Genomic DNA, 23,328 nt, shown 5'->3' on the forward strand with positions numbered 1-23,328 from the left:
TAAAGCTATACTTAAAATGTCTAAATAATAATGCAAATTACCATCTTAAAGAGAATGCCCACCTGCTATTTATCTTATATTTCTTTCCCTCTAAATTTAAAGTTTTCTGAGACAAATTTTATAGTCTGTTATTATGTTTTGTAATTTTATTGAAAATTCATTGTTAAAAACACCCATGGCTAGAGTTTGACTGGTTATAATTAAATTCCTTGACTGATCTTTATCTCGAAAGTAAAATTCTTTTTAGCTAATCAGATAGTGTTTACTGAACTACCATATATTCAACTTTATGATTCTGACTATAAAGTAGATCTATCAGTTCATTATTCTGACAGGTATTGTGTATAGAAAATATAATTAAAATTGAAGGCTGCCTTGCTCACACAAAACAATCCATGAAAACCAAAAAAGATTGTTAAGAAGAATTTAGGGCTAGCCAGTCATTCGGGATACTTCCTCTTCCTGACTGAAAACATATATCCAATTGTGCTATCTCTCTAAAAATCTATAATAAAACCTGCAGAGGGATTAAAAAACTGAAGCGTTTGGACCTTTAGTAGAACACTTCTCTTTCTGAAGCAAAAAGTAACTTTTCTTAGTCTTTGGTAAGCACAGCAGAGCAGAGTGATCAAATGTGCTAGCTCTAGACTGCGTCTAGGGTCAAACTGCTGAGATTGAACCCTGGATTGGCCACTTGATATCTGCTTGACGTTAGGCAAGTGTCTTAACCTCTGTAAGCTTGTAAAATGCAGATAATGCTAGTTCCTACCTCCCAGATTGTTGTGAAGATTAAAAGAGATAATCTTTGAAAAACCCTTAGGACAGTGCCTGGAAACTAGTATTATTAAGAATAAGAAATATTCACTGTAAGATGAAGCTGATAAGTTTTATCTTTTCATCAATGGTAGTTTATATAATTGTAATATTATTTAAAAGTATTAAGAGTTGCTTTCAATTCCAAACTACTTGGAATGTGCAAATGCATAAGCTCTTCAGAAACATCAGCTGTTTTACCAAATGACTTCATCAAGAAGAACTTATGTCATACCATCTTAATTTCTTTTTGTTATTCAGTGGCAGACAGGTAAGTGTGCGGGTAACAATAGATGCATTATATTAATTCTTTTTTTTTTTAAGATTTTATTTATTTATTTGAGACAGAGAGAATGAGAGACAGAGAGCATGAGAGGGAGGAGGGTCAGAGGGAGAAGCAGACCCCCCGCTGAGCAGGGAGCCCGACGCGGGACTCGATCCCGGGACTCCAGGATCATGACCTGAGCCGAAGGCAGTCGCTTAACCAACTGAGCCACCCAGGAGTCCTGCATTATATTAATTCTTTAGCAAAACTTGTTATGTCTATTGCTTTGATCAACCCCAGGTAGAGATGGTTAGTTCTGACTTTCCACTCCTTAGAGAGGACAGATAGACTCATAATCAGTTGTCTAGAAAAAAATATGTGAGTACTGTTGGCAGTGGTGAGGTGTCAGAGAAATACTTTTCTCCAGTAATATGCATGATTGTTTTTGGTAACATGGAGTGACATTGAATTAATAGTAGTCTCATTAAATTTGCATTTGACACATAATATACACTTGGGTAATCATATCCAGTGCCAGATTCCTCTAAATGGAAACCTTTTCTTGGGGACTCTCCACTGGCCTGGCTGAAAGTTTCTCAGAACTCTCTGAAATCTGAGGATCTTCTTGCTGAATGCTTCCTTTCTTCTTCTCTCACGCAGGTATTAGACCTGTGATCTGTGCTCTGAAGGCTCTTGCCACCTACTCCTGTTCCCTGTTCCTTGACTCTTCATGGATATTTCCTCCAATAAACTTCCTACACATCTAATATTATTATAGCCTTTACATCTCAGAGGAATGAGCTAAAGGATCAAGCCAAAAAGATTTGATTCAAATCTTGATATTTCCCTTTTACAGCTATGTGACATAAGGCCATTTCCTCATCTATAAAATGGAAATGGTATTGCCAATTTTATGGCATTATTGAGAGGCTTTTAAAAAAATTTAATAAATATGGAAATTGAAGTTTGATTAAGCAACTTGCTGTGCTTCAAACAGCTGGTATATGCATATAGCAATGAGATGAGATGAAACAAGCAGAGCTCCTACAGTTACTGATTTTGGAGATATTTGTATGCATTGGCAGTAAAATGTGAATTATCGTGGCACTTTCAGAAATTATTCTGGTAATATCTATTAAAGTTAAAAATATGTATATCTTTTGTTCCAGAAATTCTGTTCTTGGAAATCTATTCCATAGAAATAAAAAGATTAGTACATAAGGCTAAATATATAAGGCTGGTTATTGCAGCACATGTTCAAAACCAAAAGGAAAAGTTCCTAGAATTCCCATTACTAGCTGAATGATTGAATAAATATGATGTTGTCACACCATGATATATACAACATAGTCACTAAGAAGAATGAGTTAGCCCCATACTTGGTGACTTGGAAAGACTTATATAAGTCATTTAAGTGAAAAAAGCAAAATGTGGAGTGATTATAATACATAATATAGCCCCATTAAAAAATCAAGCAGTGAGGGCGCCTGGGTGGCTCAGTTGGTTAAGCGACTGCCTTCGGCTCAGGTCATGATCCTGGAGTCCCGGGATCGAGTCCCGCATCGGGCTCCCTGCTCAGCAGGGAGTCTGCTTCTCCCTCTGACCTTCCTCCCTCTCATGCTCTCTGTCTCTCATTCTCTCTCTCTCAAATAAATCAATAAAATCTTTAAAAAAAAAATCAAGCAGTGAGAATAATCCATTATGTATGACTTTATGTATTTTATATGGTTGTGTGAACATGGGGAAAAATATGGGAGTATATCATCCAAATGTTTGGCATGGATAAACTGTGGGAGGGATGCTATTATGACTAGAATAGAAATTGATGAATCAGCTAAAGGAGGTAAAAGAAAAAACCCACTAAAATATTAGTATGATTTAATACACTTACAAAAATTATATGGTGTGAGAGCATATATAATTTGAATTTTTTAATATGTGAAGAGGAGTCAGACACCTAAAAATCACACCTGGGCCCCATTATCTCAAGCCAGTATGAAATACATAATTAAAGCATCAAGAGATAATAATTGCTAAACATCTGTTGTAGTCAAACAAAACTGTTTCATTTGTTACTTGTTTGTCATCATTTTACCTATAAATCACCTGCATGAAATGAGAATTTAAAATTTTTTTCTTCTCTTCAGAAACAAAAAATCAATTGCAGTGATATTTCTTCTTTGTTTAAAGCTCCAGCACGACCAAAATCCAAACCAACCCCTATTTATGATGCCACAGGAAAACTGCTTGTGACTTCAACAACAATTACAATCAGAATGCCAATATGTTACTACAATGACGATCATGGACCAATTAAAAATGTACAAGTGGTTGTAACAGAAGCAGGGGGTATCATCAACTGTCAATTTACCTTGTTAAATTGTAGAGTATGAATTGTTGAATGCTAAAGAAGTTTCAGTTCAAAATTAGTAATATAAGGTTGACTACCCATTATCACACAACTGTTGAGCTTAATACAGTGTTAATATTATCATTAATTATACTAATCATTAATTTATACCTAAAATACTTGACTAAAATAAGACAAGCCATAGTTAAAATATGTGATTTATTTATTCATTCCATATACTGGTTGGATTGCTTGATTTTGACAAGATAGAGTCTTGATAGGTTCTTTGGAGGTATGAACAGGAGAGTATCCTTGACCGAGAGATGTTCTTTCTGTCTCTGAGAAGTCATCCTCCACAATAAAGCCTAAAGAATCATGTGTGATGGGGCAAAATAGGGTTCCCTGTTTATCCAGGTAGATCAGCTGAATCATCCCTGGTGGTTCACAGAGTTAACGATGTTGCATCCAGATTTTCCTCATGTAATTATACAAATGCTCTTCAGAAATGTGAAAATATCTTCATATATTACTTGTAATTTTATCCTTTTTTTCTGAAAATAGCTCAGCATGATGGAAATGTAACAAAGTGGTATGATGCATATTTTAATAAACCAAGGCCGTATTTTACAAACGAAGGCTTTCCTAATCCCCCGTGTACGGAAGGAAAGGCAAAGTTCAGTGGCAATGAAGAAATCTACATCATTGGTGCTGATAATGCATGCATGATTCCTGGCAGTGAAGACAGAATTTGCAATGGACCTCTGAAACCAAAAAAGCAATACTTGTAAGTATAGTTGATGTTTACTAATGCATCGTGGTAGCAAGCAAGGCGACATCTTTTATTCATCCATCTACCCATCCTTTCATCTTTCCAATAAGCGCGAGGCATCCATTATGTATCATGACCTGATACATGGTAAAGATCAACAAGACATTGTCCTTACATTCCTTAAAAGTACAGTTCTATAGGGAAAGTAGGCAAGCTTAAAAGTAATTATGCTTTGATATGATAAGTGACATAAGGACAATATGAAAAACATGTAATTGGAGAACATGGGTAGGAGAATTGAATTCTTTCTGTAAAGGATAATGTGACTAACATAATATTTTGTGCTTTTCACTCATTATTTTGCAACACATGCTAATTTATGGGTTTTTAGAAACACTATCCTAGTCTTTTAGTTGACGACAACTTCAGTTTACCAGAGTTATAGCAATAATTTTCTCCTCTTTGTATTATTAAACCTCTCAATTAGTGACTGAAATATTTATAATTCACTTTAATATTTGTAATTTTGTAGATCATGATAATCTAATGTATTAAATACCACTGCTGATATTCTGGCTTTATTAAATGCTTTGCTAAATTAATCACTTGTCTCCTGTTAAATTGATTGTGTTATTTTTGTCATAAGACTATAATTTTTTAATCTTAAATTATTTAATTTCCAAAATATAATTTTTACTACCAAATTTGGAAAATGCAGCTAATTTCATGTTTGCCTGCTAGTTAAAGCATTATTAAATGCTTCATAAACATTCTAAGCTAACATTAGAAAAATAAAGAAGTCAGGCATTTGAAAAAAATAGAATGCTCTATCATCTATTAATAAGTACAGCTACTTTGGTTACTAAGCTATTGCCTGAAATTTAGTTATCATAATAGGCAGTTATGAAAATGTTATACCACAAAATTTAATATTTATTCAAATATTATTTATTTTGCGTATTTTTCCAACACAGACTCTTCATATAATCAATAAAGTCGTAAGAATTTGAGAAGAGTAGAGATTAAATTATAAACTGAAACTTATTAATGTAAGTTGGTTTTGTACTTTAAAATGCTTAGATGTCTATAATTTTTAAATAAGGTAAATTTCAGTTATCTCTGAAGATGTTAAAATCACCCATTCTGTAACCATTTTCTGTTTCTTATGTCATAAAAACATAGAAAGTGAAAATACGCTGGGCACACACAGAATTAAGAAGCATTTTGCTAACGTGAACAAAATAAGTTCTGTATGACCATTCTAAATCTAGATCATTGGTATTTTCAAAAGTAGTTGAGGTATAACAGTTATTAAACTTTCTATTTGTAAAGTATGTTTGTGTAATACACTTTCACACAGACATGAAATAATTTCATCCAAATAAATCTATGAGGAATGTAATCTACTTCATCTGTTTAACCTGCTGACTACTCATGAGTCTGGCCAAAGTTTTAATTACTCTCTTATGTTCAGGATAATTATTCATCTCCCATAAAGATAAGACATATTGTTCTGATGGCAATTGATTTCCAAGTTTACATCTCATAAATACACTTTACTTTGAATAAAAATGTGTATTTTTCATTGCTATTTGTTAAATTATTCATAGAAAAAAGTCATATATCATGCAAATTTTTGGTTTTTATTTTTTTTATTTCATAGATTTAAATTTAGAGCCACAAATATTATGGGACAATTTACTGATTCTGATTATTCTGATCCTGTTAAGACTTTAGGTAAGATATATTCTGCAATTTAATTTCATTGATAATCTCAACATGCTAATCATAGTTGTAACATTCATTAGTAAATATATTAATCCGTGACGGAATGTTCTCAAGTATAAATTCATTTCAGGGTTAATTAGCCTGACAAAGGAAAAAATACTATTTGTGATATTCTTTTAAGTGATGGATGTTCCATCTATTCAAATCTGGACATAGATTTCAAGATGGTATTAGTTCTATGCTGATGTGTACTAACATTATATACTAAGCAAATATTTACTTGGATGTTTAATATATAATCTTATATGTAAAACATTTTTACCTAATAAAAAAGAAAAAGGTTTATGGAAATTTTCCTGAAATAATCTTAAAAACTAGAAACTTACCAACTTTTTAAGATTTTATTTTCTTTCTAATCAAGTCTTAAGTGAGTTTTTTCAATTATACCCACCCAATCAGGCCTGAATAAACCATAAGTACAATTTAGTGCAAAGCAAGTGTTTTCTTCCACCTCCTCCTCCTCCATCTTTACCATCATCATCTTCTAGACTCTTTGTATATAGTGACTGATGGACTCTTCACAACTGTCTTTTAATTGATACCAGTAGTTCTCAACCAGAGTGATTTTACTCTCCAGGGAATATGTAGCAATGTCTGTAGCCATATTTGGTTGTCACAATTATGGGGCCAAGCTACTGGCATTTAGTGGGCAGAGGCCAGGGAGGTTGCTGAGCATCCTATGTAGCATAGGACAATCTTTTCAGCAAAGAATTATTTAGTGCATAATGCCAATAGTGCTGAGATGGAGAGAAGCTGTTAGGTGCTGTTAGCTCCATTTTATAGATGAGGAAACCAAAACCCAGATTAAGTAATTAAGTGGCTCAACAATCTAGCACAGATTCCATAACCATTCCAGTACAATACAGGATTTAGACCTGGATTCAAAACTTGACTCTGCCACTTGAGAAAATAATTTCTATAGACCTCAGTTTCCTATTTAGAAAATGGCAGTGAGAGTGTCCACCTTGAAGATTTAAATAAAATAGCATATGTAAAGATACTAATATTTTATAGTTAGTAAAATTTTAAATACTTAATCACTTCTTTTGGGATAGGTTATAATCAAAGATCTTAGAAATATACGTTTTTGGGAGAAATTATTTCCCTAGGATTTCTCTAAGTACATTGCAGCTTCCAGTTTTCTCTGTATCAAGCTCTGAGAATGTGGACCTTTGTGTGCCATTCAGATCCACAGTATAATGTGAGACGCAACAGATTTCAGTGGGAGTTGTGGCTGGAAGAAGATAGATTTTTCCATTATTCTCAGTTAGAAATTCTCCTCTGGTTGTGGAAGATTAATTATCTAATGAGTCAGTTTCTGCAACCTCTACTTAGTTAGGGAAATTTTCAATCTTGAAGAAATAAAGGGGCTCATGGTTTGCTACATAGATGTTATAGAGGAATAACATGAAATCTTTGGCTCTGTTGTCTTATTCCACAACACCAATGGTTTAATTAATTAATTGTACCCAGTAATTCAATCATTTTACAATTGGCTGACTAGACTTGTGGTTTTGAAATGGTGTGGAGTATTTCGTCATTTGATAGGTGAGTTGATCACACCCTGACACCACCACAGTGAAGTAAATGTCTTGATGGCACCAACATTATTTCCTTTAGGTTAAGCATTCAGAAACTATTTACCACAGCAAAATGGTGATCCTGGTGTGTTTACTGATGCAAGATAAGAGACACAGACCAAGTGGATAGCTCATATATCTAATGGAGATGACATTTTGTAGGAGCAGAGCTAAAGATGTTGCCTTGCTGTGTAATTTTCTTGTGTGCTTAGGTCTCTCATAGATTGCTGGTTTCATGCAGATTATTGATGTGAGAGTACATTATGTCAGTTCTCTGAGAGATGAAGTTACAACATCCAGGGTAATAGGAATGAAAAAAGGGGAAAGACAAGCATCAGAAACCATGATGTGCAGGGATGTGATTCCTCACATTCTGCCAAATGTCTTCCCTCTGGCTGAGGGTGGGCCTCAAGTAGAACTTTGGCTGCAGGTGGTCTCAAGGTGTTCCTCAGCAGTGTTCTTCTTTTTCTTCCTTACTCTCACAGCCAATTCAGTGGAATAAAATAATTAATTCTAGAAAGTAGCAGAAATACACCATCAGTTCTCTGGTTCCTTCTTTGAAATCATGACTATCCCCACCCCAGTCAACCAGGTACTAATGTTTGTGTGCCCTGGTAACAGCAGGAGTCTAAAGGGGATGCAAAATGTGGAACAAAGCACAGAGCATAGGATCTGGTCAAAATTAAGCACTGGTGAAACGTAGATTCAACATATAAGGTAGAAAGCCATTGGGTTGGTAAGAGGTAGTTACAAGGAAGGGTCCCATACATCTATGATCTAATTTTTCAGAGTTCATATATTATTTGTAGACCAGGGACATAAGGGCAGCCTTTCAAGCTCCTCCTTAGATTTTCTTCCATGGACTGTCTTCCGATAAATAATGGCACTATAGTCTTATTCTGGATTGACCACATGGAGTTCTGCTCTCAAGATAGTTATTTATAGTTAGTGAAACCATGACAGGCAGGAGTGGAGAAAATAATTAGAAGTGCCACCCTGAGTTGTGGTGAAATGAGATGTGCAGCTTTGGAGTATGGAATGGACCATTGGAGCAGAATTCCTCAATGTCTGGAAAAGTAGCTCAGTCATCTAGCTGGTTAATGGATTTACTACCATCAATTTCTGTCCTCACATTTTACCTGGAGATTGGATCTTACGGTTCTGTGGATATCAGATTCAGCTTGATGGGTCAGGCACCAAAAAGTACACTCCAGAAATGGCCCTGGTCCATGATTTGACATTAATAAAAGACCATGGAGTCATAAGAGTTTTGGGGGGTAAAAAAACAAACATTGCCAAGGAAGAAGTAGTAGGACTCAAAAAGGAAATAAACTTGATTATTTCTACATTAGTCAGCGGCAAGAATGGTCTCATGGCTATGAGAATGGGAGCAACCATATAATAAAATGCATTGATGTAATTACCCTGGCATCATCAGAATATTACAATGGATGTTTGAGTCCTTGTTTATCTCAAATATGTCATGTATTAGGATAGATGATACCATTTGCAACAGGCTAGAGGCTCCCAACATTCCTCACAAGCCTGCTGAGAACTTATGTGTGTATGTGATCTCAGACTTCAGTGAAAGAAGTGAAGAGCCCATCTAGTCCTCAAACCACCCGTGGATATACATTCCTTCACTGGTATTTAGCATAGCACAGGCAGTGAGCTCCAAGCTAAGTAAAATCTTCAGGATTTAAGAGTCTTTGCAAGGCTGTCTTTTTAAGTTAGTATAGAGTGTACATTTCTAAGACAGACCATTTTGATAGTGGTTGGGCCTCTTACAGATACTATTATTTTGAAGTTAAAATTAGGGGCAAAAGAATCACCGTAGACTAATCAACTAAAAGGTTTAAGTTTATTGAAAAGGGTTAACAAAAGCACAAGTGAGAAGGGGCCAGGCAGGGCTTTGCTGAATAAGGATGAGTGTGTGGAAGAGGAGTTTGCACTTAGGGAAATCTTTATGACGTGTAGGAATAAACAGGGGAAACGACATATGGCATTATTTTAATCCCAAAGAAATACCTACAACTTATTTGATTTTGTTTTCACTCAGAATGAGCATTAACATTTTTACTAACAAAACTCATAAGAATCCTTCTTAAACTCTTTTTAAAAATCCTCTTTAGGCACATCAGTTTATGGAAACTGCTCGTAGGCAATGTTTTGATTACAAGGTTTAATTATAGAGGATTCCTATGATTTGAAAACCAGACACTGCTTTCTGCACCTTACCGGGCTTCATTAAAGCTGAACAAGATGAAATCTTAAACCCCATGGCAAAGGCACTCTGTGATTGTTTTCTTTTGTCATAACACTTCTCATTTAATTACTGTGCTAACAATGAGAAGTTCCAATATGCTCATTTAGAAACAGAAATCGGGAGTCGCTATGTATTTTTTTTTCTTTTTTTGCAGTGAAAGGATCACTTGCCCCCAAGACACCAGATGAATGAGGAAAGTTTTATGATGTTAATTATTATTAATTATAATAATAATAATGTGGTAATGTGGTGCTGAACCTCATAAACTTTGCAGTCAGACAGACATACTTCAGGCAGTATGGGCATATATTGAATTTATGTGGCCTTGGGTTTGTTACTTTAACAAATTAATTTCTGAAATCTTATTTCCAAAATGAAAATAATAATACCTACCTCATAAGCTAACTGGAAGATTAAATCAGATGAATGAATGACAAGTAAATATGAAATGTTTATTAATAAAGATAATTATTATTTTTTTCCAAAGATTTTATTTGTTAGAGAGAGACATGGCGAGAGAGGGAACATAAGCAGGGGGAGTGGCAGGCAGAGGGAGAAGCAGGCTCCCCGCTGAACAGGGACCCTCCCCCCCCCCGCAATGCGGGACTCAATCGCAGGGTTCTGGGATCATGACCTGAGACAAAGGCAGATGCTTAACCAACTGAGCCACCCAGGCGTCCCAATAAAGAGAATTATTCATGTGCCAAGGCTTATATGAATATTTTTATATATAACCCCACGTATTCTTCACAACCCTATTAACATAACCCCCTATTTATGGGTGTCCTCAATTTATTGGTAAGAAATCGGAAGGATGGGTCTTTTAACAACTTGCCCGAGGTTACAGAGCTAGGACAGGGCAGTACCAGCTTTTAAATCCAGGCAGCCTGACTCCAGTCAGCGCTGTGCTAGTAACCGCTGTATGCATTGCCTGGAAATCGCTCAGTGTCTGAGTCGGTTGCAGTTGCACTGCTCTTGGTGAGTTTTCTGCTCCCACAGACTTCCTATCCTTGCTGTACCCCTTTCTCTTCCCAACATTTTTAATTACTTCCAGCTGTTTTCTTATCATCATTTCCTCTTAGCTTTTGGAGATTAGCGTTCACACATGAGTATGCTCTACTTTTGCACATAAAGATACAAAAATTCCTTTTTGTTTTTTTTTTAGCAATGAATAAGTGTTTCCTTACACCCTGGAAACCACTGTTTATTGTCTACTTTTAATATTTTGCCAAACTGATGCATGAAAATAATATGTCTAGGGCATTTTATTTTATTTTATTTTATTTATTTGAGAGAGAAAGAACACCAGTGTGGGGAGAACAGAGGGAGAGGGAGAAGCAGGCTCCCTGCTGAGTAAGGAGGCCAATGCAGGGCTCGATCCCAGGACCCCAGGACCAGAGCCACAGGCAGACGCTTAACTGACTGAGCCACCCAGGTGCCCCTAGTGTGTTTTAACTTACATTTCTTCAGTTATGAAATTGAGTGACTTTTAATAAATTCTTTGTTCAGTACTTGAATACCTGGATGAATAGTATTGTCCAAAAGAGAAGAGATCCTTATACTTAAGTTCTGTTATAACAACTTGTTTTCTTTTAAGATTAATAATAATATTAGAAGATCTTTCACATGACATACATCTATATCAAGAGCCAGATATGTCCTATGAGCTTTATAACTCATTTAATTCAGCTTCTTCTTAGAGTTATAAAACTGGCTTAAATCAGATTTCAATCAAAAAACAGGAAATTTAGTGCTTTATAATTATGTTTGCTTAATTACAGCAATACATTTTATTATGCAAATAAAACATAATTTAATGTGACCTTTCTTAGGACTTTAAGTCTAGTCAGGAAATTACTTCTGCTTATTACAGAGAGAATCATGTTTATATTTTCAAGTGAAAGAATTCCATTTTCTATGGAAGGATTTGGAGAAGTGACTTCATTTTGGATGGTAATTCTCTGTGGGTATATGCATAACAGTGAATCAGAGTTTGTACTGGACAGTCATGGTACACTTTGTCCTTTCCCACTAGTACATTTGTAATACATGTACCCAAAAGGATTACATACTGTTTATTAATACATTGTATGTCATTTCCTCACTTCACTTGGCTAGTGCTTTGAAATGGTAATCTAATCTGAAACATTTTTTTGTGGTCTATGAAACCATTTTTTTCCCCCACTGGGTTCTAAGGTCCAGTGATTCAGTATTACCTGATAAAGAGCATTCTTTATTCATCTTCATATATTTCCTTTCCTATGCACATCCAATTAGAGTCAGCATGTGAAAATTCATAAAACAAGTCATTCACATGTTAATATATTTAAAAAAGGGGTATCTAAAATACTATATGAGCTAATTGCTGCTTTATAGTCTCCTAAACTTAGCTGGAGATCTAGATAACCATGAAACTCTGGCAACTATTTTTAAGAATCAGTATTCATTCGAATCTAACCAGGCAAAATAGCCATAGGAACCCTTTCCTATTGTTAACATTTCATAAGCACCAACCCAGGGAAAAAAGATAAAACACTAATTCTTGCATGATATACAGGTAGTTAACCTATTTTATTTTGTCACTTAACTTTTGTACTTTTTACAGTAAAATTATAAATTATAACTCATATAACTTAAAAATGGTTACAATTATAATAGTTGTTTCTAAGTAAATGATAAATATCTTGCATTTCTTATTTGTTTCAATGCTTGATCTTCAACATGAAAATTTTTAGTATCTATTTCAAAACCAATATTTATATTCATTAGTAAATTTAGCAAATATTTATTGAGTATTTATTATGTATCTGGTATTATTCTCAGAACGGGGAATACAGGTTTAAATAAAACGAAGACTCCTGTCTTTACATTCTGGACAGACAATGAACAATGAGGATCATAAATAAATTTATTATAAGATATATTAAAGTCTGATAAGAGCAATGGATAAAAAAAGTAGAACGGAGTGCAGAGGATGTAGAAGGGGGAAGGCAGAAGTGAGGAATTTGGAGCTTTTGATTTTAAATAGGATGATGTCTTAGTCTGCTTAGTCTAGCATAACAAATTACCATATAGGCTGTGTGGCTTAAACAACAGAAATTTTGCTCACAGTTCTGGATGCTAGAAGTCTAAGAACCCCAAGTTCCAGTAAGTTTGTTATGTGGTGAGGGCTCTCTTCCTGGCTGGCAGAAGGCCTCCTTCTTGCTATGTTCTCATAGGACCTTTCCTCAGTACATGTGCTCAGAGGGAGAGAGCTAGCTTTCTGGTGTCTCTTGTTATAAGAATACTAAGTCTATTGGATTGGGACCCAGCCCTTATGACCTCATTTAATGTTAGTTACTTCCTAATTCCAAATACAGTCACACTGAGAGGCTAGGGCGTCAACATAAGAATTTTGGAGGGACACGTGTATTTGGTCCGTTTGGGCTTCATTGAGAAGGTGCTATTTGAGCAAACTCTTGAAGGTTATGAAGTGGCTACTCAGACAGATACACAAGAGAAATACCTTTCCAAGCACAGGGAGAAGCTGGTGCAAATGCCCCATGACCTGGTATGTTCCAAGAGCAACAGGGAGGCCAGTCTGGCTCCAGCGGAGTGAGGAAGGTGGAAATTGAAGGGGAAGTCAGAGAGATAACAGGGAGTCAGAGAGTTAATGAGGGACCAGATCACAGAGGCCATTGGAAGGACTTTGGCTTTTCCCTGTGAGAGATGAGGAGGATTTTAAGTAGAAAGGTAATATTTTAAAAAGGATTACTCTTCCTGCTATTAAAAATAGATGGGAAGAGGACAAGGGTGACTACAAGAAGACTTGTTAGGTGTCTATACAATAATTCATGCAAAACAGGGTGGTGGCCTGGCTCAGGATCCTGGCAGCAGAGGGGATGAAAAATGAATACAGCATACACAAAGTTTTGAATAGTATAATGAACCCCCAAATACTTACTAATTAAATGTAATAATTTTTAACATTGTGTTACATTTGTTTTATTTATGCATTTGTTCTTTTATTTCTGAAGTATTTTAAAGTAAATCACACAAAGCATTATATTCCACTATTTAGTATGTTTCTCTAATAAGAACATTTCTATTGTCACAGTTAAATAAAATTAATGATAAATCCTTAATATTATATAATACTCTATATAAATCATCTTCTGTTTTTTTTTTCCTTCATAGTATGTCTGAATCAGGACCCCAATAAGAGGTTCATATATTATTTTTATTGTTGTGTCTCTTATTCTTCCTCTTTTTTCCCCCTATGCCATAGATTCATTAAGGCAAACACATGAGTTGTTCTATAGGAGGTCCCATATTCTGAATCTGTTTGATTCCTTTCTCTTGGTATGATTTAATTTTTTTCCTCCTTCTTCTACTTCTTATAAATTAGAAATAAGATCTAAAGGTTTGAATATTCACAATTAACATTTTCAGCAAGGGTGTTTTGCAGGTGTTGCTGCCTAGATTAAAACACCTCTCATCAGGAGGCATATAACATCTGGTTGTCACATTTCAATGATGTTAAAATTGATCAGTGAGTTTTAGTTGTCATAACAGCATGATCCTTCATTGGAAAGTTGGTTTTTTCCCCCCTTGTTATAACTAGCAAATAATCTGTAGGATGATAGTCTAGTGTCCTGTTGATATCTGATTCCCTGTCAACCTTCCTTTTTATCACTGAAGATAGATTTATGCTTGTTACCTAAATCAATTATTTTATTAGGAGTGAAAAACTAATTTCTAATTGTACTAGTCCTTCCACACTTATTAAATGGAACTCTCCTCTAAAGAAGTGCTTTATTGCCTTGAGTAAGACTATTTTTTTAATTCATAAAATACAGTTCATATGAGAAAGCTAGGAAAAATTGCTTAATTTTTTCCCTTTAAGTATAGATTTTTAAAATAAGAAAATGGCAGTCTGGCTATAACCAGTGCTTACAAATTAAAAGTTTGTATATTTTTTATTTCTCTTTCATTGAATAATACTAGAACTTGTGGATTTTTATATATTGAATCTATTCCCACCAATTTCAGTTTTTATTCATCATAAAATTTAAGCTGTTCCCTCTTTGACCAGTAGGAACTTCTGCAAGATGATCCTTTCTTCTTTCCATACCATTAGACTTTGATAGCTTCTTAGCTCTCTGGCCCCTCTAGATGTCCCAAATTCCTTTTGTTTTCTAATCGCACTTTGGAATTACTATCTCTCCAAGTTTCCCTAGTTTCTTTTAAAGAGAAGTATGTGTATCTTGAAGATAGAGGCAACAAGATTTCCTAGGAGATTGTGGATGTGTTCTATGAGAGAAGGAGAGTCAAATATGACTGCAGAGTTTTGGACTGAGCAACTAGATCAATGAAGTTGTCATTAACTAAGAGGTAGAAAGATGCAGTTGAAAGGAAGGAATTATAGGAGTTCAGCTTTGGATATGATTTTGAAATTTTAATTACAGTTCTAAATAAAGATATTTAGTAAGCAAGTGGATATTCACGTCTGGAGTTCGATAGATAGCAATTAAGTAGTCATCATTTAAGATGAAAATTAAAACCACGAGACTGCATGGGCTCACTAAGGTGGTGAGTTTAGATAGCAAGAAGAAGAGGTCCAAGGGCTGAGCCCCGATTTAGAAGATTTAGGAGAAGAAGGGGAACAAACATATATGTACACTTTCTTAGCATTCTTGAGAAACATTCCAAGAAAATATTTTTCTGTGTTTTGAGACCCAAGTAGTATTTCCTAATAATAATCAATAATAATGTTCTTTGTCCTCTTCAGGTGAAGGACTTTCTGAAAGAACTGTAGAAATTATTCTCTCAGTCACTTTGTGTATCCTTTCGATCATTCTTCTTGGGACAGCTATTTTTGCATTTGCAAGGTAAGATTTATTTATACTCACTTTCCTAAGATGCTTTATAGACATTATTCAGTCATTGTCCAATCAGGAGACAGAAGCCACAATAATAGTCACTTGAATGGGGAGTATTTAATTTAAAAAAATTGCTAACTAGTAGAAATAGTTAACAACTATAAGGGGTTAAAGAACTCTAAAGGGTCCAGAAGTAGCAAGTACGACAAAACGGCTGCTCTCTCAAGGCTGAGGAAGAATGGACAATAAAGGAACTAAGAACCAGAAGAAGTCTCACTCCAAAAGTTTGACATGGAATGTCTACCACAGGCACATGCAGCCGGTCACCTATCAGCGGGCAAAGAAGATGACAGAGGGAAGGGGCTGGAGCTGTTCTGTAGAAGCTAATCATCATTAATCGAGGATAGGCAGGCTGGAATTGGTCTGTAGAAACAGTCCATCTTGCTGAATAGTGTGGGGGTGCTGAGCTACTGGAATCGTTCACCAATGGGAAGAGCATCCACTTTGGAGGCAGCTAGCACTCATCCAGGTGGGCTGCTGGGCTTCCACATGAATAATAATCATGCAGCACTGGAACACACCAGGGAAGTATCTCCCTGTCCCTCTGGCCTTGAAGATCACTGTGGTATCCTCTGTTGACAAAGCTGAGCATCCCAGCAGCCGGCAAAGGGGAAGTATAGAGTCTAGCTCCAATTTCACAGAGCAGGGCAAAGAAGAGCAGGTTTGTTTTGTTTTGTTTTAATTTTATTATGTTATGTTAATCACCATACATTACATCATTAGTTTTTGATGTAGTGTTCCATGATTCATTGTTTGTGTATAACACCCAGTGCTCCATGCAGAACTTGCCCTCTTTAATACCCATCACCAGGCTAACCCATCCCCCACCCCCCTCCCCTCTAGAACCCTCAATTTGTTTTTCAGAGTCCATCATCTCTCATGGTTCATCTCCCCCTCCGATTTCCCCCCTTCATTCTTCCCCTCCTGCTATCTTCTTCTTCTTCTTCTTTTTTTTTTTTTAACATATATTGTATTATTTGTTTCAGAGGTACAGATCTATGATTCAACAGTCTTGCACAATTCACAGCACTCACCATAGCACATACCCTCCCCAATGAGCAGGTTTAAAACTGAGAGATAATAAAGTGATAACACAAAAGCAGAAGGTTTTCTCGGATTTCTGCACTTTAAAAAATAATTTAAAACTCTGATAGGTTTAATGAAAAATATTTTAATCAGGTCTAAATCTTAAAGTTTATACAGAAGAGATCATTTTTACAATCAGGACAACACTTTGAAGATGTCCAACTTCCTTACATGGTGGGCCCCTTCTTCCTGTTTACTTTACCAACAAGGCTGTACTTCATTTTCCAAGGGTCCCTTTAAATTCCCAATATCAGCCTCCTAATTCCCTTCCTGTTTACAGGGTCTCAGGGGAAATCTTAGTTGTGGTCCTAAAATCTGGCTTCATAAAGTAGATTTCTGAGTTAAAGGGACCTTATATTTGCAAAGGTAACCACGACACTAATTTCCTAAGTAGCTCAGTAGGCAGTTTTTATTTTATCTGAAGAAGGTGGTCCCATATTCTGTATGCCATGCATCATCTCTTTCACCTTGAATCTCTTAAATCATCATTTTGATGGATAATTTGAAGAGCTGTTGAAACAAGTATTTTTCTTATGTTGCATACTGTTCTCAGATTCCGCCCAGAGATAGTGAGAGAAAGTCATTATTCTAGGCATTTTTAGGGATAGACTGTTTAAGATATCTTCCTTGTCCCTGAAGGGCATGCTTTGGCCATATTCATATTGTTCCTTGCTCTAAAATCTTTTCTGACTTTTCATCTCCTTACAGGATAAACTCCTTATGTGGACAAGAAATTCTCTCCTCTTATTCCCTACAACCTCCTAACATACTTCTCTTTGGCGAAATGGGTCTCTTCTCACCTGAACGTTCCTTAGGCTTTTCTACAACTCTGCTTTTATATGGTCAATCAGAAATGTGCTTCCTCCTCCTTCTCGTTCTGGAACACTCAAATCAGATCTCACTTTTTTACTTCCTGACAATACTAGTAGTTGTCCTATGAATTGGAATTTGGAATTTTTTTCTTTTTATTGCTTTTTCTACATTTAGATCTTGCTTCTCAACTAAACTGTAATGTTCTTGGATAGGAACCATATTTTATACTTTCTTTTCCATCCTTAATAATTCATATTACATAATAAATGTTTGAAATGTAAAAGATAGCATAGCTAATATCACTTTGTAATTACCATACTATGTCATAGAAAAATAAGCATGTAAATGGCTTAAAAATGAAAGGACTTGGATTTGATTCTCAGATTCATGTGATTTTTATTTTTGAACTTGAATTTTCTGAATATAAATAAAGATAACATTATATGCTGTACAATATTTTTATAAAAAGCCTATGAGACAATTTAAAACATATTTCTATGCATTTTCATGAATGTAGAAATGTCTCATGTATATAAAACAATGGAACATGGTCTTTTACCTCTGGTGCTGGTAGCAAGGAGCTGGTTCCACTTCGGCATACTTTCTCTTTATGACAAATCTAGAGACAGCTATCGGGAGGAAAAACAAGCTCACAGTTTCAATTTCATTTGCCCTGTAGTTTAAGTTTGCCAGCGGCCCAGGCCTTGATCAACTGATTCTCATTAAAATGTGAAACTTCAACAAAGGAACATCTTAAAGGAATATAGTAGAATTAGCTTTTATGGAATTAAAACAGGAAAAATAAGTTGAGTACCTATAAATTTGCACCATATTCAGAGATGTGACCCCAACAAAGAAATTATTTGACTGATATCTAAAAACAAAAGGAAACTTAATTTTATATGCTTTCTATGGTATTTCCTTTTTGGACTTTACTACACTTTTTTAGAATTCGACAGAAGCAGAAAGAAGGTGGCACATACTCTCCTCGAGACGCAGAAATTATTGACACTAAATTCAAGCTGGATCAGCTCGTCACTGTGGCAGACCTGGAACTGAAGGACGAGAGATTAACGCGGTGAGCACACTCCTCTTGGAGAACAGTGGTTCAGAGGGCCTGGAGCCATGACCCTATTCTGACCTATGCTTGTTGGAAGTGTTTGTGGGGCTCCTATTTACACAGGTCATAGAGATCTTCTTTCAAAGAGTGACCTCCATCTTCTGCACACTTCTCACTGGTGCTCGGAGAATCACTTAATCTTCCTCATGCTTTGGGTTCAATATGAACCTCGGACTATAATGTTCAACCAAGCTCTTTTTTTTTTTTCCTGAGACAAATATTTTTACACATTAAACCTTTAAAATCATGTTTAATAATTCACTTCATATGATAGATTTCTTTTATATTGGATTTTCTGGAAGTGTCCATATTTTTAATCACAAGTTTAATTAAATTTGTAACGACTTGATGTTGTTTATATCATTTTTATAAAAGCCTCATAGCTCCTTATTTTAGTATGAAATTACATTAAAAATCTAACTTGTGTATTAACACTTTATTTTTTAATTGCTTAGTATTTAAAAATTAAATACAAAGTAAAAAATTACCTTTGGGAAGAAAAGCATGTCATCAGTATGTACTGGAAATAGTAAAGGTGCTTAATTTTAAAGAGTAAGTATTTTAAGTCCTTTTGAAATCATTATAAATCATTCACAATGTTGACACATTTGAAAAACTTGTCTACTAAGATAATTCATCAAATTCTTAATAAAAACTGTCATCAGGCCATCATAGCAAGTTTAGATTCTTATAAGATGCAATATTTTGTGATGCTTATAAGCACATGACAGTTTTTACAAAGTACATGAACAACTCTGCTAGGCTTTAAAAAATTATTATTAACTCTGGAAATACGCCATGAAAGTTCTTGAACTTAAAAAGGAGTTGTTTATAGTTGTCATTTAGCAAAGCTGGTCTTTACCTAATAGATTGACTTTGAAAGAGTATTTCCAGCATGCCTAAAAATATCAAATATGTGTTACAGAGGGAAGTGTCATCTGATAAGCAGGGGCCTTCCAAATACTGCAAAATGAAAGTCATTCAGTGTTATCACTAAATTACAAGGAAATTTGTTCTGTTAAAGAGGTAAACTTACTCTTTATATTTAGATATTTACCTTTGTTTATATTCTAATAGAGGTTGTTTCTATGGATACAACAAAATGGATAGTATTCCAAAGACCATATGGAAGAAAGTTATCTATTATCCAGGACCTAGTTTTCCACATTAGAAATGTTATGTATGAAAGAGCAATAGATTTGCAGGGTAACCTGCCAGAGTTAACCACATCTTAGGAGCAATAGAGCATTCCAATATTAGGCTATGTCTTGGTCCTTAAAAGGGTCATCCTGCATAGTAAAAGGAAGTTTCTTCTCCTTTCCCCCTGCGGGCCAACTGAATTTCTGTAGTATTCTCTCAACTCCCTTTCTCAATGTTTGTACCACCTCCACAGGCCTGGAGTCTCAGTGTCTTCTAACACCCAAAAGTACAAGAGACAACACGTCAAATCTCTCAGTGCAATTAATTTTAGTTGTTTGAACAATTTAGTTGAATCTGTTCATACTAAAATGTTCTAAGTGTCCAAACACTTATAGGGCAGTTTTTTAAAAGAATCTTTATTAATATCCCAGAAGTCCTTAATAAGTAGATCTTTAGGAAGAGATAAGACGTAACAAAGTGAAAAAAGCCAGTCAGTATTAAAGTGCTCTTTATCAAGGAGGTTATCATTCTAGGCAGGCTGTGCTGAGGTTAGATTCCCTAAGCTCTGTGTGTTTTCACAGCTTGCCCTTTCCTGCACTTCTGAACACAGCCATTATCTAAAAGCTGGAAGATTTTTTTTTTAACAATGACTGTCATGGCAGCTAATGGAAAAGGTGGATAAGGACTGCATAGATTGTTTATTATTGGTTTTTTATAAATCAGGGACTGCCTTATTTAATCTTGATTCCTAATTATTTCTTTTCCTGCTTCCATGTTTATTTATGTATATGTGGATTTATGTGTAAAATGATGTATAAGTGTCTTTCAGGTATATTTCAAATAATATTTATTTTTGCACATAGGTCATAAGTATGTATTACCCCCAATAATAGTAAAGTTGGAAATTTTAGTTTCTGTGATTTTTATTTTCTCACTTTTTGATATGATTCCAGCATTCATGACTGTGAAACATCCGTATTTGTAATTCCAGTGGCACATAATAATATGCTTTGCTTGATTATTACAGAAATTTATTAAAATAACTATCAAGTGGTTTGAGTACTAACTCTTCACTACAGAGATCTGTCTCCAGATTTACTATTTATTGAAGGTTTTTCATGTGAATAAGGTCAGTAATACAGTAGAAATTAAGTCTAGAAGAAATGGTAACTAACAGATCCATAATTAGTCATGTGCACATATACGAGGGGCCATCCTTCAGTGAAGCTCTCAAGCCCTTCACTTGTCTTGAGGTGCTGGAAGATCTAAATCTATTAAAAGGCATATAGGGCATGAGAGTAGAACCAAAGACTGATAGTAGATTCTGAGAGTAAAGAATCAGGGAGTTTGACTTAGTTTTTAAATTGTTGAATAACTTACATCATATGTCTTTGTTATTTGCTGGAGAGAACTTAGGTGATTTCCTTTAAATCTACCCAGCTAATATATGCTGTTTCTACCTGAGGCTTAGGCATGTTCTTTTCCTTCCAACCTGCCCACTTTCTTCATGCATATTGGACTAGCAGTTTTCTTCAGTGTTGTATGTCTTGACATGTCCGTAAGAGAAATGATAAAAGAAGATTTAATCAATAATTAAAATATTAATTTTAGGGAGTTATCTAGTTAACAAAAGTTATTATGATGCTTGTACTAAATCCTGTCAAGGACTTGGAATTTTATAGTTAAGAAATTATTCATTTTATGACATGTGCCTGTATATTTATTTACGTGTTAAGATTCATCCTGTAAATTTTGTGTGTGTAAACTCTTATTATTTAATTATATTTTACCTTGTTTCACAAAGGATCTAAAGAAGAATTCTCTCACATTGTAATTTTTCTTCCTGAAGAACAAAACTCAAATGAAGATTTAGTACTCTGGAAAAAAAAAAAAAAAAGATTGAGTACTCTGTAACTCCATGAGAACATTCAGGATAGGCCAAGATAATGTTTTCATTTCCTATTTGGAATGATAATTATACCATTTCCTTATGCACATTTTATATTTAAGTTTAGACAATGCATGATATATTTCTTAGGGAGGGTATTTAATATTTTGGGCTCATCTCTTCCACATTCACCAGATTAGAAAATGACCTTTGGGGTTTTAAAGAAATGAACAAAACAACATTTTGTGATGGCTCCTTTGAAACACAACCACTTAGCCCAAGGAAGTGAGAAAGGTTTCCAGGAGGAAATATTGGCAAAATTAGCAAACACTCAGGTAGAACAGACCTGTCTCTTCAAGATTGCTGAGACCAGCTGACCCTATGGATTGCTTTAACTAATTTAACTGCACACAAACTACCTTCCCAAGAGAGTTATAACACTTAAAATTAAATAACCTAACAGAAGGTTCACAAGTTAAATATTCTATTTGCTAAAAATGTTTATTTTTTACTGTCTCCTTACCAGGCTTAATTAAGTTATAGTAGGTTCCCCATCTCCAATCTCCCCCACCCCCCACCCCCACCCAGGGTGACTAAATCAGAAAAAAAAAAAACAACACACAGTAGAATAACATTAATCAATGTTACTAATCTTCTTACTTGACCCTCAATTTCTTCCAAACCTCAATTATCCCCCCAAATTTTGTGCATCATTCCATATTAATTCTCTTGCCTATTTTAGTTGAGTGAATGTATGGTGCATTAATTAGACTCAAGGCCCAATCCAGTAATCATGAATGGAATTAAAATCCTCAAGAAAGCAAACAATTGAATTGCTTTCTTTCTTCAATAACTTTAGAAGTGTGCAAGTTGAATTTTCGTTAAATGTACATGTCTTCAGGAAGCTCTTGCAAACTTTAAATCAGAATACTACATTTGGAATTATTTTTGTTATTTACAATCTTTATAAAATTAAAAAATCATCCCAATCTACTTTCACATAGAAGGCTTGCTAATATAAATAATTGCTACTGTTTTTGAGCAATTACTGTGTGTTAACTCTGTGTGTAATGATCTCACTTAACTCTTTCAATCCTTTTGTGGTAGATATTTTTATCCCCATTTTACAGTTGAAAAACAAAAGATGCTTAGAGAATTTAAGTAACTGTCCAAGGTGGTAGTAAACAGGACAGCCATGATGCTAGCCTGCGTGCGTTGGATTCAGAGATAAGATACACCTGTACTTCTGTGTGTGTGTGTGTGTGTGTGTGTGTGTGTGTGTGTAACTCAGAAGCTTACTAGGTGAGATCAATATAACCCCTTTTAAAAAGACAAGACCCTATGGGATCCTTTTTGAAGCTTTTCCTATGCAGAGAAATGATTCTAAGGGAAGAACTGCTTTTTTTGAATTCTTTGTTCTTTAGTGACATGGGACAAAGGAGTGATGGCATTTTACTATAGGTTCAAACTTCAGAAACTGAAAAATCTTTAGTAGTGCAAGTCTTATTGTACCTTCAATAAGAATACAT

At 35.0% G+C, this 23,328-nt stretch overlaps 1 protein-coding gene across 1 annotated transcript in view; it reads left to right on the forward strand.

Annotated features, from left to right (window-relative positions):
- Positions 1 to 23,328, forward strand: part of PTPRQ (protein tyrosine phosphatase receptor type Q) — a 231,612-nt gene that overhangs the window by 171,586 nt on the left and 36,698 nt on the right. The window contains exons 34-38 of the mRNA XM_081818978.1: positions 3,269 to 3,427; positions 3,990 to 4,212; positions 5,861 to 5,934; positions 15,602 to 15,701; positions 18,601 to 18,729. Of these exons, the coding sequence (XP_081675104.1) occupies positions 3,269 to 3,427; positions 3,990 to 4,212; positions 5,861 to 5,934; positions 15,602 to 15,701; positions 18,601 to 18,729 (685 nt within the window). The remainder of the gene's footprint in view (positions 1 to 3,268; positions 3,428 to 3,989; positions 4,213 to 5,860; positions 5,935 to 15,601; positions 15,702 to 18,600; positions 18,730 to 23,328) is intronic.

Source organism: Leptonychotes weddellii, chromosome 5 (assembly GCF_054177405.1).
Source record: "Leptonychotes weddellii isolate Sample4059 chromosome 5, ASM5417740v2, whole genome shotgun sequence".
Classification (NCBI taxonomy): domain Eukaryota; kingdom Metazoa; phylum Chordata; class Mammalia; order Carnivora; family Phocidae; genus Leptonychotes; species Leptonychotes weddellii.